General features: G+C 33.8%; 2 protein-coding genes across 2 annotated transcripts in view; one reads left to right on the top strand and one right to left on the bottom strand.

Annotated features, from left to right (window-relative positions):
- The window catches only part of LOC129946934 (tyramine beta-hydroxylase), a 115,828-nt gene that overhangs the window by 14,040 nt on the left and 87,272 nt on the right, over positions 1-14,516 (bottom strand). The window lies entirely within an intron of this gene.
- LOC129946935 (probable cytochrome P450 318a1) lies at positions 598-13,365 on the top strand. Its single transcript, XM_056057318.1, has 8 exons — positions 598-852; positions 944-1,135; positions 11,583-11,771; positions 11,835-11,904; positions 12,013-12,139; positions 12,228-12,476; positions 12,535-12,961; positions 13,121-13,365. The coding sequence occupies exons 1-8, from the start codon at positions 684-686 to the stop codon at positions 13,288-13,290; spliced, it is 1,593 nt and encodes a 530-aa protein (XP_055913293.1). The 5' UTR covers positions 598-683; the 3' UTR covers positions 13,291-13,365.

Here is a 14,516-nt window from a genome sequence, read left to right as displayed (position 1 = left end):
TTAAATGTTTTTGACGTTTTATAGAATAATTCTTTTGATTACTTTTCGAGACAATTTATCACAATATCAATTATTCTAGAATTGAGTTTTCGTCAACAAATTTAAATGGGTACTTTGCTCTTTTTATTTGTATTTTAATTGTTATTGTGAAATATTAAACAATAACATTTAATTTCCTGAGAATTGTTTTGAAGCGTAAAATAAATTAATTGAAAATAAGAGACCAATTAAAAATTATTATTTATTTATTTTAAAAACAATAACATTTGTCTACCAGTACCTAAGTTATAGGCACAATCAAACATACGATGAAGAATTTGTATTGTATCTTCACATTTATTTATAACCCCAACTCCTTTTTGGTTTTCTAAAAAAAAATATAACTAACGACTTGAACGTGTCACACAAAAATATTCAAAGCCACCAAACACCACTATGAATAGTTAATCAAGCCAAATTGTCTTAGGTTATTGAGGTTTGATGGGTAAATACATAACTAAGCTTATGGTTATACAAACGATAAGATTCTTAACACACGACAAAATCTATAAAAACCCTGACAATGAAATTCCAACTATTCAGTCTTTTATAATCGAGTCGTAAGTCGGGTACCTATTTTTCAAATTTTATTGTTAAAGAATTATTATCAAAAATCTAACTTTGTACGGGTTCCGGAAATTATTATGACGGCAGTTGAAAATAATTTGTTACTGGTGATTTCTGTGCTATTTTCGATCTATGTGTGGATAAATCGGGCAAAATTTAAGCTCATATGGCAAATCAATGGTGCACGTGGAATATTTCAACAGCCATTGTTGTTTATATTAATGTGTTTTATGCTTGATCCAAAAAGTTAGTTAAAGTGTAATTTGTGATTATTCAAAAAAAAAAAACAAGTTAAGTGTTAAATTATTTAAGAATTTATTCATTTATCAAATTTTAGGATTATTGGAAACATTGCGATATCTTCGAAAGTATTTTAAAAGACCATTAGCATTTTTGTTCGGATCTCAATCCGTACTCTATGTGGATGATCCGGTTATGATGGAAAGAGTTTTAAACTCACCAGAATGTTTGGATAAAACATTTTTACAGGACGGATTTTTCGTACGAAAGGGATTACTACATGCGAAGGGTGAGATTTCAAAAAGTTTTTAAAATGAGTTTATTTTATGTGAAAAAACAAGCTGGGATGTGACCCACACTGATAACTTCCCATCCCGTCTGTTGATTTGTCTTGCTTAAAAGTTGGTCTATATGTACTCGTACCAATTTTTACCAAATTTGTATAGGTACTATTTGTATGTAGATTTATTTTTTTATGAAAAACCGGACGGTTGGATTTTTATATAAAAATTACTAAATATCGAAAACAATATTTTCTGTGAAATAAAATAAGTTTGAAGTCAATATCTCAAAGTTTTAAAAAGATATTTAAGTCGAAAATAAATTTTTACCAACTTTTATTAATTTTTGTTTAGGTTTTAATTTTTTGTAAAAAAACTGTCAATTCGATTTTTTTCAACATTTTTCAAAATCAAAGGGTGAGATTTTAAAAAGTTTTTAAAATGAGTTTATTTTATGTGAAAATAATACATCTATTTTTAAGGGCATAGTTAATAAACGGTGATTTTTTAAGAGCTTGAGAACTTTTAAAAAAAAAAAACACGCATAAAATTTGCAAAATCTCATCGATTCTTTATTTGAAACGTTAGATTGGTCCATGACATTTACTTTTTGAAGATAATTTCATTTAAATGTTGACCGCGGCTGCGTTTTAGGTGGTCCATTCGGAAAGTCCAATTTTGGGTAACTTTTTCGAGCATTTCGTGTGGTATGTAGCGCGAGCTGTGTGGTATGTAGCGCCATCTTGTTGAAACCACATGTCAACCAAGTTCAGTTCTTCCATTTTTGGCAACAAAAAGTTTGTTAGCATTGAACGATAGCGATCGCCATTCACCGTAACGTTGCGTCCAACAGCATCTTTGAAAAAATACGGTCCAATGATTCCACCAGCGTACAAACCACACCAAACAGTGCATTTTTCGGGATGCATGGGCAGTTCTTGAACAGCTTCTGGTTGCTCTTCACTCCAAATGCGGCAATTTTGCTTATTTACGTAGCCATTCAACCAGAAATGAGCCTCATCGCTGAACAAAATTTGTCGATAAAAAAGCGGATTTTCTGCCAACTTTTCTAGGGCCCATTCACTGAAAATTCGACGTTGTGGCAGATCCTTCGGCTTCAGTTCTTGCACGAGCTGTATTTTATACGGTTTTACACCAAGATCTTTGCGTAAAATCTTCCATGTGGTCGAATAACACAAACCCAATTGCTGCGAACGGCGACGAATCGACATTTCACGGTCTTCAGCAACACTCTCAGAAACAGACGCAATATTCTCTTCTGTACGCACTGTACGCATTCGTGTGGTTGGTTTAATGTCCAATAAAGTAAACTGAGTGCAAAACTTGGTCACAATCGCATTAATTGTTTGCTCACTTGGTCGATTATGTAGACCATAAATCGGACGTAAAGCGCGAAACACATTTCGAACCGAACACTGATTTTGGTAATGAAATTCAATGATTTGCAAGCGTTGTTCGTTAGTAAGTCTATTCATGATGAAATGTCAAAGCATACTGAGCATCTTTATCTTTGACACCATGTCTGAAATCCCGCGTGATCTGTCAAATACTAATGCATGAAAATCCTAACCTCAAAAAAATCACCCTTTACTTAAAAATCTCAAAAAATCTACATACATATATGTACTGTAAAGTAATCTGTGATATAACCAAGCCTATTAAGTAAATTAAGTCAGAAGATCGATTTCTACGTCTGTTAATCTTTCAAGACATTTTATGGAATAAAACCTTTTTGTTTCTCTTCGCTAGAGAACCACTTTATTTTTTAAACTTTCTGTTTTAAGCTATTTATTTATTTTTGATGTTTTAAGATTCTGAACAGTAATAATATTTATTTTCAAAACACCAAACATATAAAAATTAGTACAATTTGATAACGATAAAATAAACTAGGTATTTAAAAACAAAGTATCAAATCTCATCTTTCAAGACCCCCACTAGATTTGTATACTTTTATACCAATGAGAGTACAACAGTTGCTATGTTTTGTAGCAGGGAGTCCTTTGGTTAGGCCATCAGCAGACATCTCTTCAGTTTTCAAATATTCTACTTTTAATTTATTATCTTTTATAAGATCTCGAATGAAATGATGCCTTATATCGATGTGCTTTGAACGTGCGTTATAAACGTTATTTTTAGATATGTTTATTGCATTCTTGTTATCGCATTGCAATATAAGTTCTTGATATGAAGTTCTGCATTCCACGAAATAGGTCCTCCTTGGTATTTAAAGAGATAACCTGTAGTTTATTTTCTGTCATCTGAGTCACTAGCCCAGTCAGCATCCGAAAATCCTTCTAAACATCCTTCAATGTATCGAGCTATCCAATGAGATTTTGAAGGATTATTATTAGATCTTGATAAAGCCCCCACTGCAAAGGATAAATCTGAGCGACTTACTTGTGCTGCATATAAAATGCTTCCAATAGCTACTTGATATGGAACGGTTTTCATGTAATCAGTTTCGTGTTTGCTTTGTTGATATTTTTTTTTTATAAGGTTTTGGTTAATATCTAATGTTGAATCGCTTGAGAATATTCTTTAAGTATGTCCGTTCCCTTTTCTCGATCGCGAGTTATTTGCATACCAAGCACAAATTTAGCTTCTCCAAAATCTTTCATCTCGAATGACTTGCCAAATTTTCTTTGATAATTCTTTTTCCATCTTTGTTATTTGTATAAATCAGTATGTCGTCTACGTGACACTCTTCTCGTACAGTCGCATTGATTAGCATGTGAATCAAATTGCATTGAGTTTAATAACTAATGCAATTGATACACAGACTACGTCGTCGTTGATAACAGATTGCTGACAACACAAATTTTACTGTTTTGCATTAACAGGGCCAGATTCGATTCTTGTCACTACTAAGGCATAATAAAAGTTGTGGCGTGTGTCGAATAGCATTCTGTGGTACTCAATAATATTTTTCTTAAAGTCTTTGACCGTTTTTTTTGTTATTCTTTTATTTGAAATGGCTGGAAATTTCAGGGTATTCGTGGGCTTAGATCGAATTTTCTTTCTGTGTACTCCCATACTGCTTTAAACAGGCCAGCTGTATTGGCACTAAGTGAAACCCCCATGGTCTCGCCACATACATTAGGAATGATGTTGCTTATCAGTTTTAGCCGCAATATGGTCTCTGCACGAATTCTTTTTTCAATTTTAGGTGGTTCAAATTTTCCGTGAATAAGCAAATCATTCACTATTGATTCCTTTATCAAAGCCACAATCCAGACAGAGAGTCAACTTCTCGTGAATTTGATGCTTTGTCTGATTCCATCCAAAGAATTGTTTCGTCCTATCCTCGCACTGAAATCCTTGTTATGAGCTATTTCAATGTACACAATTCATCATGGCTTCAACATTCGGGCCAGTCAACACCAGAAGGAGTGTGTGCTGAGATCTTCGCCACCACTACCACCTAACTCAGCTGGTCAATGAGCCCACTCGAATATCGGACGTGGTAGGTCGAGCAGAAAACACTCTTGACTTGTTTCTTACCTCTGACCCTGGTAAGTACACTATTAGTGTTCTATCTCCTCTAGGCACATCTGACCATTGTGTCATATCAGCAAATTTCTCGTGTAAAAACTCTCCAGTTAAAGAAAGAGCTCCTAAGAGCACCGGTTTCAACCGGTCTCAATAATTATTTTAGGATCTTTAACTGGTCACTATGCTTCCTCGATAGTGACGTTGACGCCAGCGCTGATATGATCATTGATTTTCCTGGGAATGAGAACTTTTATCCCGAATAACGCATGGTTCGATGCGAGCTGTAAAGAGGTTATTGAGGTCAAGAAGGTAAGTTTCCGTTGTTTTAAAGCCAATCCAACTGAGGAAAACCGGAATAAGTTCAAGCAAGCCAGGAGGGCCTGCATCGCCCATATTCGATGGACCAAATTTTTAAATGACCAACAATTACGGAAAAACAAAATACTACAATGTCCCAAAGGCAGTACAAATGTTTGGTCATTTGTTAAAAATATGAGGAATTGTTCCTCTTCCTCTTGTGAATGACACTCCATTTGTTAGCTCTTCAGAGAAACCAAATCTCTTTGCTAGGCAGTTCGCCGCCAATTCAACACTGCCAGTGAGTGTAATGAGTCCGCCTGTATTTGAGCGAGTTAATGGTTCTATGGGGCAAATTTTTGTTCGTACTCGTACTGTAGCGAGAGTCCTTAAAGATCTTAACATACATAAATCTGCTGGTCCGGATGGTATCCCCGCTATTGTTCTGAAGATGTGTTCTTCATCGCTAACAAAACTACTGCTTTTCCATCTGTCCTACTCCTTAGGTCTCGTTCCGAGCGGATGGAAAACCGCATTTGTCCAGCCTTTTCTCAAAAAAGGCGAATCTTCCTCACCGTCTTATTACTGACATATTGCACTTACGTCCCTTCTTTCCAAAGTCATGGAAACGCTGATTAATTATCAGCTCAAGAAATATCTCGAAGATCGAAAGCTTCTTAATGACCGACAATACGGCTTTCGTAGCAATAGGTCCGAACAGTGGAACAAATCTTTACATAGTTTTGGAGAAAGTAAGATTATAGCACTTGATATTTCAAAAGCATTTGATAGGGTTTGGCAACAGGTTTTCATGAATCCATCCTTCATTGGATTAGTAATTACCTTTCGAATCGTTCAATACAAGTGGTATTGGATGGATTCAAGTCTGAAAACCACAAAATAAATGCTAGTGTGCCCACAGCCCTGGGCACACTAGCATTTATTTATCTCCAACACTCTTTCTCGTTTTTATTAATGATCTCTTGTCTGCAACTTCTAATCCAATACATTGGTTCACTGACGATAGTACTCTTAGCTTTTCATATTCGTTTTTGAGATTTACACACCTCTTCATCGGATGTGGAAATGCAACGACAAAATATGATAAGCTTATTAAATTCCGACCTAAACATCATTGTAAAATGGGGAATAAGAAACCGCGTGGAATTTAATGCTTCGAAAACCCAATGCTGTCTTGTATCGTTAAAGTGAAATATACGCCCCTTGACAATATCCATAAATGGCACTTGCATCAAGGAAACTGAACATCTCGATATTCTCGGTATGTGTATCACCAACCATCTTTCGTGGAACGATCACAAACACGATGTCGCCAGAAATGCCGCAAGATGTTTGGTTTTCTAAGGCGATGCAAGAAGTTTTTTCTCCCGCTCTGATCTGGCTGTTATTTACAAGACTTATATACGTCCATCCCATATCTGGACTGGTGCTCCTGCAACTTACTTAAACCTCTAGGATAGTATTGAACGTAGAGCATTCAGATTGATTGGTGATATTACAATCATAAGATCATTTACATCACTTGAACATAGTCGAAATGTTTCTTGTCTCACCCTCTTTTACCGTTATTTGAATGGTTTAAGCTCTAGAGAAATAGCCAGCTGCATTCCTCCCCTTAAATAGTTCAACCGGAATACTTGCGCTTCTAGGAATGCTCGTCAATATATCCTCGAGTCCAAGCCGTACTATGCAAATGTGGAACGCCTTGCCACACTCTGTCTTTTCCAGCTATTGCAGTATTCAAGAATTCAAAACCAATGTGCACCGACACCTCCTTTCAACCCCTCTCTCCCTTTTCTAGTGCTCACACTGTGTCTACATAATAAGGGTAGTATATCCATTTGAGTGTGCACTTATTATAAAAAAAAAACGTAAATAGCGACGAGAGTTTTATCTGTGCTGTTTGTCTTGTAATAAATACACTCATCGGTTTTTGATTGTTTAAGTCCAATTTTCTTTAAAGTCTCATCCAATTTCTTATTCCAAACTCTGCTAGCTTGTTTGAGACCTTCAGAGAGATTCATGTTAATTTCTTCATTAAGTTCACTTTTGCAGGAAAGCAGTCACAACATCCATTTGATCGATATCCAAATCATATCGTACAGCCAAACTTATAAGTACCCTTATGGACGTGTACCTTACGACGACGGGAGAAAATATTTCTTGATAATCGATCCCTTGACGTTGAAAATAGCCCTTTGCGACCAATCAAGCTTTATATTTTTCGACATTACGACTTGCATCTTTTTTCGTCTTAGATGTCCATTTGGAATTTATGGCTTACTTTTCTTTTGGTAAAGAAACTATTTCGCAAGTGCCATTTTTCATTGCTTTTTCCAATCAGGCATATTATGTTCGCTCTTCATTGCCTTAGCGACTGTCTTTGGATCTTCATCATTGTTTCATTGTTGCTGGCCACGTACGATAGATAACCGTATCTTTCAGGTGGATTCTGAATATTCTTCAACAATGAAATGATCTTGGACATCCAAAAAACTGTTTTCACTTGCCGTTTCGTCACTTATTTCGATTGCTTAAATTCACTCATGGAATTTCGTCTTCATTCCCCACTAAATCATATCCTGTAAAAATATCACAATAAGATGTATAGTTTGTCTTACCATCTTTTGGAAAAATTTGCTCATGGAAAACTGCGTCTCGACTTATTGTGACTTCATTTTTCTTAACGTCTGATTTTGAGTGTCTGCAGTATCCGATAAAAATTACTCCTTTTCCTTTGGCTTCGAGTTTCTTCCGCCTTTCTTTTGGAATGTGAATAACTGCTTGACAACCAACAACTTTAAAATGCTGCAGATTCACTCTTCTTCCACTCTAGATTTCTTCAGGTGTTTTTTCTTTTGTACCTTTGCAAGGTGTTCTGTTCGTTAAATAAACTGCCGCATTTGCAGCTTCAGCCCAGAAACGTTTGTGTAAACCAGACTCGATAAGAAGCAACGCGCTTTTTCGATTATGGTTCTATTCATTCTTTCTGCCAACCCCTTTTGTTCTGGAGAATATGGAACCGTTGAGAATCTTCTTCATCCTAAAATTGCAATATTCATTTCCATTGTCGATTCTGATGGCCTTTATTTTGTTACCAGTCTGATTTCATAGCTTGAGTGGTTTCAATACTTGGATAGCCAACACGCTTGTGCCTAAGTTCAAAGTGTGAATCTACATTTTTTGTAACATGCACTTTGGTTGGGTGGTCTGTTGAGTCGGAACATATTTTTCACCAAGCTTGCAGTTGAAACAACATTACTCCTTTGGTCTATCACTAAACATCCATTCTTGAAAAAAATCATTGAAAAACCCTTCTGAACAATTTTCGATACATAAAAAAAAGATGAATGCATAAGTCAGGAACGTGAAGGACTTCTAAAAATTCAACTTCACTTTCTTTGAATTTTCCAATAGATACCTTTATATCGACTTTACATACACCTAGGACTTGCATTTTTGAATTATTATCAACACTTACCTCAAAGTTAAGATCTTTTATTTTACTATGGACTATTTGAGCACATGTGAGCTGACGTTCCCGAGTCGAAATACCTATCTTCTTTGTCAAGAGCCGTGACGGAAAAACATCCTAACATCGCATTCTTCTTTTCTTAATGGTTCTTATTCGTTTTTGGACATTTAGCGGCAATATGGCCAAATTTGTTGCAGTTGTAACATTTATGACCCTTAAAGTTCTTATTCCCAAAGTTTTTCTTGTTCTTGCCAACAAAAGCAGTATCTTGGCTTGCATCCAAATTATCGTCTTGAAGAAGTTTGGTTTTAATACTGTCTCCTGTAATAAGAATCCAGAGCTTTATATTCCCATTATCATTGGCTTGTATTCTTCGGGAAGACCAGCTAAAAGCATTGATCCTATCCATTCTTCATCTAGGTTAAGACCAACAGACCTGAGCTTGTACGATATATTTAAAACATCGTTAACGTACGCATTTACGGTAGAGAAATCTTTCAATTTTGGAGAACAAAACTTTTGGATGAGCCCAACTCTCCTCACAAGACCAGAATCTTGAAAATTTTTCTGAAGAGAATCCCAAATCTCCGTAGTGCTTTTGCAATGTCTTATATGAGAATAAATGGATGTTTCAACAAGCAATATAAGCTCCGATTTTGCGTTTAACAGCTTCGTTGCATCCTTCTCTGTCTCACTACCATCAGAAACAGCCTTTCAAAGTCCTTTCATTCGGAAATAAGCTTCAACGGAAAATTTCCAGTTTTCGCTTCCCCGAAGCTTTTCAATACTGAATTTCGTTTCAGACATCTTTTCTCAATACAAATTTCCTCATTATTTTGTGTTTATATAATCTTTTCTCCAAATACAGACAAATTTTTTCAATTAAAAACTAGCATTGTGTGTCCACACCTTCATTTGTTTAAAAAAAAAATCGCAAATGTTTTTGATTTTTTTTGTCATCTTCATAATTTTTATTTTTGGAAATTTAAGACAAAGTATCGTTTTTTTAAATTTAATTTCATAAATATAAAATTGGATAAAATTCTCTTTGCTCCATAATTTTCGGGACATTTTATATTAATATTTTAACCACTTACGTACTTTTTATCACCTATGGAAATGTTTAACAATTTGTCCCGATCGTTTGCACAAAACATTTCAAGAACAATTCGGAAACATATCAGAAACGCGAAACGCGTATATGAACACTAATGCTAGTTATATTTTAAATCATATTTATTAAAATATCAGAAATGTTTCTCTGTTTCTGAAATGTTAATTCAATGTTTCCAAAGCGTTTTAAAAATGTTTCCTTGTTCTTGATACACCCTAAAAATTCATTGAATTGACCCATAAAGTTAACAAAGAACAGTTTCAAAATCTTTGGGGGTTTGGTTCAATAACCTCCTTTTTACGGGTACTGCCTCCCCTGAGTAATTGACAAATCCTTTTTTTTCATGAAAGTGCTTTCTTAAATAAGCCGTTTGGATTCGGTTTAAAATTGTAGTTCCCTTCAATACTTGAAAACATTACTAGGCCCTAGTTCTCAATGGACGGTTGCGCCACCTATTTTTTTGATACGATTCATGTGTTTTTTTTTTAAGATTGTCCATACATTTTTCATAAATGTTTGATAAACTAATAGTTGCAAGGTCTTATCTACAGAGTATCCGATAATAATAAGATTTTCAGTCCATCCCCCTCAGTGCTACATGTTTAACGAAAGACTTATTGAGCTCCCCATAAAAAATACCACTAATATAGTTTAAGTAAACCAAGGCCGAGAAAATGTAGATTTATTTATGTATTACTTTGAAGAAAATGGCTCCCAGCGTTATTGTTAATAATGTATTTTTTATTTTTGTAATATTTCGTCAAGAAGTTTCAGAATGCATTATATGCAGAGAGCACAATATTTATATTGAAAACTATAACAAAGTTTGTTTTCATTTTCCCCTCGAAACATCTGAATTTGTTTATCTTGAGGTTATAAAAAGCTCGCATTTTTATGTTTAAAATTGTCTCAATAAACTTAAAAAACTCCACATATGGTTCTGGGACATATTTTATATACGTTTGTATTTTAATTATTTATATTTTAACTTTTTCCTCGAAAATGAAATGTCATGTAGTTGGAACCGTTTCATTTTTGTTTTGCTTGACTTTATTTATTCATAATGTAAGTTATACATACTAACCATACATGTCCTGAATACATAAAAAGCCAAAATGTTTTATTAAAAAAGATTATGGCTTTGTATTTCACTCACTGAGTACCTTAGTGGAAAATTGTGCAAATCTATTGAACTAGAATAGAATTGAAGTGCATTAGGAATACAATGCATGAAAAGGTACTCCTAAAAATCGTTTACAAACAAAATGTTAAGAATAAAAAAATCTTTTGTGTTTTTTGTTAATTTTTATTTTGTACACTTGTACTTGAAAAGGTTCCTTCTTAATTTGTTGTTGAAGATTGAAAGGCTTTAAATGAAAATAGCTATTTGTTCACAAAAATAACAAAAACACTAGGATTTTTTATAATAGGTGATTTTTTCAAGAACTCCCGCGAGGGCAGTTCAATTTGTTTATATGAGTCCTGAACTTTCTTTAGGTTAGATTTAATAAGTTTAACATTATAATATAGATTATTTATGTTTTGAAATGTTGAGCAATAATTCTTTTTGTTGCCGTATGAAATTTTATTTCTAAAATTTCTAACAATTTAAGTGCTACTCTTATAACTTCAACTCCTGTTTTTAATTCAAGTCTTATGACAAGACAAAAACTGGTCGTGATTTAGACTCGGAAAATGTAGACCTTATTTATTTTGTCTGACAGTTATTTTTTCGGCCTCAGAAAAATCTTAAAAAACACAAATTATTACTTTAAGATCGATGGATTGGAAGCATTCCGAATTTTGAAAAGGTGAACTGTTTTTATATTGCCTTAGAACTTGATTTGTTAAATTCATCCCTTCATAAATCTAAAGCTTAAAATATCAATCGAAAATAACTTTCTTTTTAAGTAATCATTTAATATGCTTTTCTTTAGTACTTACTTTATGTTTATGCTAAATAATTTTAATTTTATTTAAAAACTATTGTTCTCATAACAATAAAAACAAAACTATGATTCTTCATTTTAAGGTCAGCAATGGAAAATCAGGCGAAAGCAACTCAATCCCACCTTCAGCTATGGTGTCCTCATGAGTTTTTTCCCAACCTTCAATAGTGTCGCCAATTCACTACACTCCAAATTCAGCGATTACCTAGGTCTTCAAGAATTCAACGAGATCGAGGACATTATAAGCAGAGCTGTCCTCGTCACAGCGTGTCGTAAGATTTCTGCTGATGTGAATACAATAGAATTATAATTAAAACACTTTACTATTGTTATAGAAACCACTATGGGAACTGAAACAAATTTCCTAGAAAACGATGAACATGAAATCGCCCAAACCTACAAAAAGTATATATATATAAAACAAGGACTTCGCTCCTTCGAACGCTCCAATTATATTTATATTTACCATTGTCTTTTTATTTATTTTTCAATTTTTTCTTTTTTTCTGGCCAGACTCTTGAGGATATCATCGATAAAAACAATCAAACCATGGTTACAAATTGATTTCCTGTTTCGAATGACTAAATTGTATAACACAGACATAGAACTCAATAAAATGGCCGCAGATTTTGTCAAAGATGTGAGTATATATGTACACGACACCATCAAGGACATCTCATTCACTGTGATGGAGTAAGTAAATATTATTATCGAAATTTTATTGAAAGATTGTGAGCAGAAAACACAACGAATGGAAGAAGATGAACGTATTGAATACAAGCTCCAGAAGTACAAGCAGAATCAAAATCCCAAGCACCACAGAAGTCGAAGGCACTTCATGGGAAGAGGTTGAGGTAGAGGTAGAAGATACGCAGCGCAAGAAAAGAAATTTCATCGAGCAAATTTTCCACTTGGCAGAAAATGGGGAAATCACGTTACAGGATATTATGGATGAATGCAATTCTATGGTTTTGGTTGTAAGTGCTTGAGATTTGTATTTCCATAAAATCTTTGGTGAGATTTAAGTTCCCCCAGGCATTCGAAACGGTCTCAAACAGTATACTGCTGGCTTTGCTCTGTCTGGCAATGTATCCGGAAACTCAAAAGAAGTTACGCCAAGAGCTACACTCAACTTTTCCAAATGGCGATGTTTCCAGTATATCCGGTGATAATCTGAAGGATATGAAGTTTTTGGATATGGTTATTAACGAGTCTCTACGTTTGGTTACTACCATCCCAATGGCATTGAGAGGTGTCAGTAAGGATTTTGTGTTGAAGGACGATATTGTTATACCTAAGGGTACCTTCATCATATTGGACACATTTAATATGCAACGAGATTCAGCCCTTTGGGGTCCGTTCGCACAAGAGTTCTATCCAGAGCACTTTTTGCCAGAGAATGTAGCCAAACGCCATCCATACACATACGTACCTTTTATGAAGGGATTGAGGTTTTGCATAGGTAAGTAGCTTCCATACGTATAAAAAAGAAGTATATCTATTCAAATGTATGTATGTATGTATGTACATAAGTACATATTCCTAGATTTAATCACTTTGAAGGAAGAATCTTTTTTGATCAATATAAAGCTGACTAATACACTTTTCCTTTTTTATTTAGGATGGCGTTACAGTCTAATGCTGACCAAGGTTATAATAGCCAAACTCATTCATTCGTATAGCTTTGAGACTGAAACAAAACTTAAGGATTTGAAGTTCATCGAAGGGATATCATTGAAAATAAGGGATTGCGATAAAATTAAATTTACTGTGAGTAGGGTAAGAAATTAGTACACTGTGATGTATGTATGTATGTTTGCATAATATTGTATATATAAAAGGTTAATAAATATAGTTTTAAATAAATGAGAATTGTTTTATTTGAAAGAAAAATAGTCCATAAATTCGAACCAACAAGGAGCTGTAAATTCAATACCAAACAATTTCTTCCCACATAATTTTACTTATATGGTGTAAGAAAAATGAGGTTAGTGTAGGTTTTAGGTAATAATATTTCTCCTGGACACAAACACAGGTCAAGTTACTACAGACAAATTTCCTGCGGCTTGTGGTTTAAAGACTATCGAACATTACTTTCAACTTCTAAGAAATGGTTGAAAAGCTTAAAACCTTAAAGAAAATTATTCAACACCTCGAATATTTTGCGAAAAAAAAAATTAATTACATAACCTCCAGAATAACTTTATTTACCGAAGAATAAAGTTTTTGATATCTCGTAGGTTTTTTAAAAAAATCGAAGCAAAAGTTGTTTTTGTCTTGAACTCACATATAATTGCAACAATAATGGGGGCAGTTCCCTCAAAAGGTCTCAAAAACGTCATTTATCCTTAACTGATAAGGCAACTATTTAATATTATGATTGTAAAGTCGTAGCTCGAAATTCAAAGTATTTTGGGATAAACACGGCTATTGAGTCGGTGACTTACGGCTCTTAGCGGCCACGCAAGATAAAATTAATGCAGGTCAGGATTACGATAAGTCAGTTCAAACTTATGTTTTAAAAAACCTGTTCGATGATTTTTGGTGAGGAGTAATTTTTAACTTAAAGAGCTTTAAGTGTACTTTTCGGAAAAGATAACTAAAAATGATGCTAGGATACTTGCCTAAAACTTTAACAAAATATTTATAACAATATTTTGCGTGATATACAAAATTTTAAACAAATATCTTTCTTAATTTTTCTTAGAATAATGTCTTACGTAAACAACAATATTTAGGACAAAATGAAATGATTCTGAAGTCAATACCTTTATTATTTATTTATGAGACATTGAGAATTGAATAACAATTTTTACCAATTTTGCGTACTACTTTTTGTAAGTTTTATTTTTTATGAAAAAAACTGTCAATTCGATTTTCGCAAAATTATACTTAATGTTGAAAACAATATTTTTTTAAGTTAAAAATTGTTTGAAGCCAATATCAAAAATATTTGGAAAGATATTTTTGTCGAAAATTAATTTTTACCAAGTTTTAGTAATATTTTGTATGTATTT

Source organism: Eupeodes corollae, chromosome 2 (assembly GCF_945859685.1).
Source record: "Eupeodes corollae chromosome 2, idEupCoro1.1, whole genome shotgun sequence".
In the NCBI taxonomy this organism is placed as follows: Eukaryota; Metazoa; Arthropoda; class Insecta; order Diptera; family Syrphidae; genus Eupeodes; species Eupeodes corollae.
This window is presented reverse-complemented; position numbering and strand designations above follow the sequence as displayed.

Coding starts and splice junctions, on each gene's coding strand:
- LOC129946935 (XM_056057318.1), top strand. CDS start 684: ATGACGGCAGTTGAAAATAATTTGTTACTGGTGATTTCTGTGCTATTT. Junction 853..943: donor TTTTATGCTTGATCCAAAAA/GTTAGTTAAAGT, acceptor ATCAAATTTTAG/GATTATTGGAAACATTGCGA. Junction 12,962..13,120: donor GGGATTGAGGTTTTGCATAG/GTAAGTAGCTTC, acceptor TTTTTTATTTAG/GATGGCGTTACAGTCTAATG.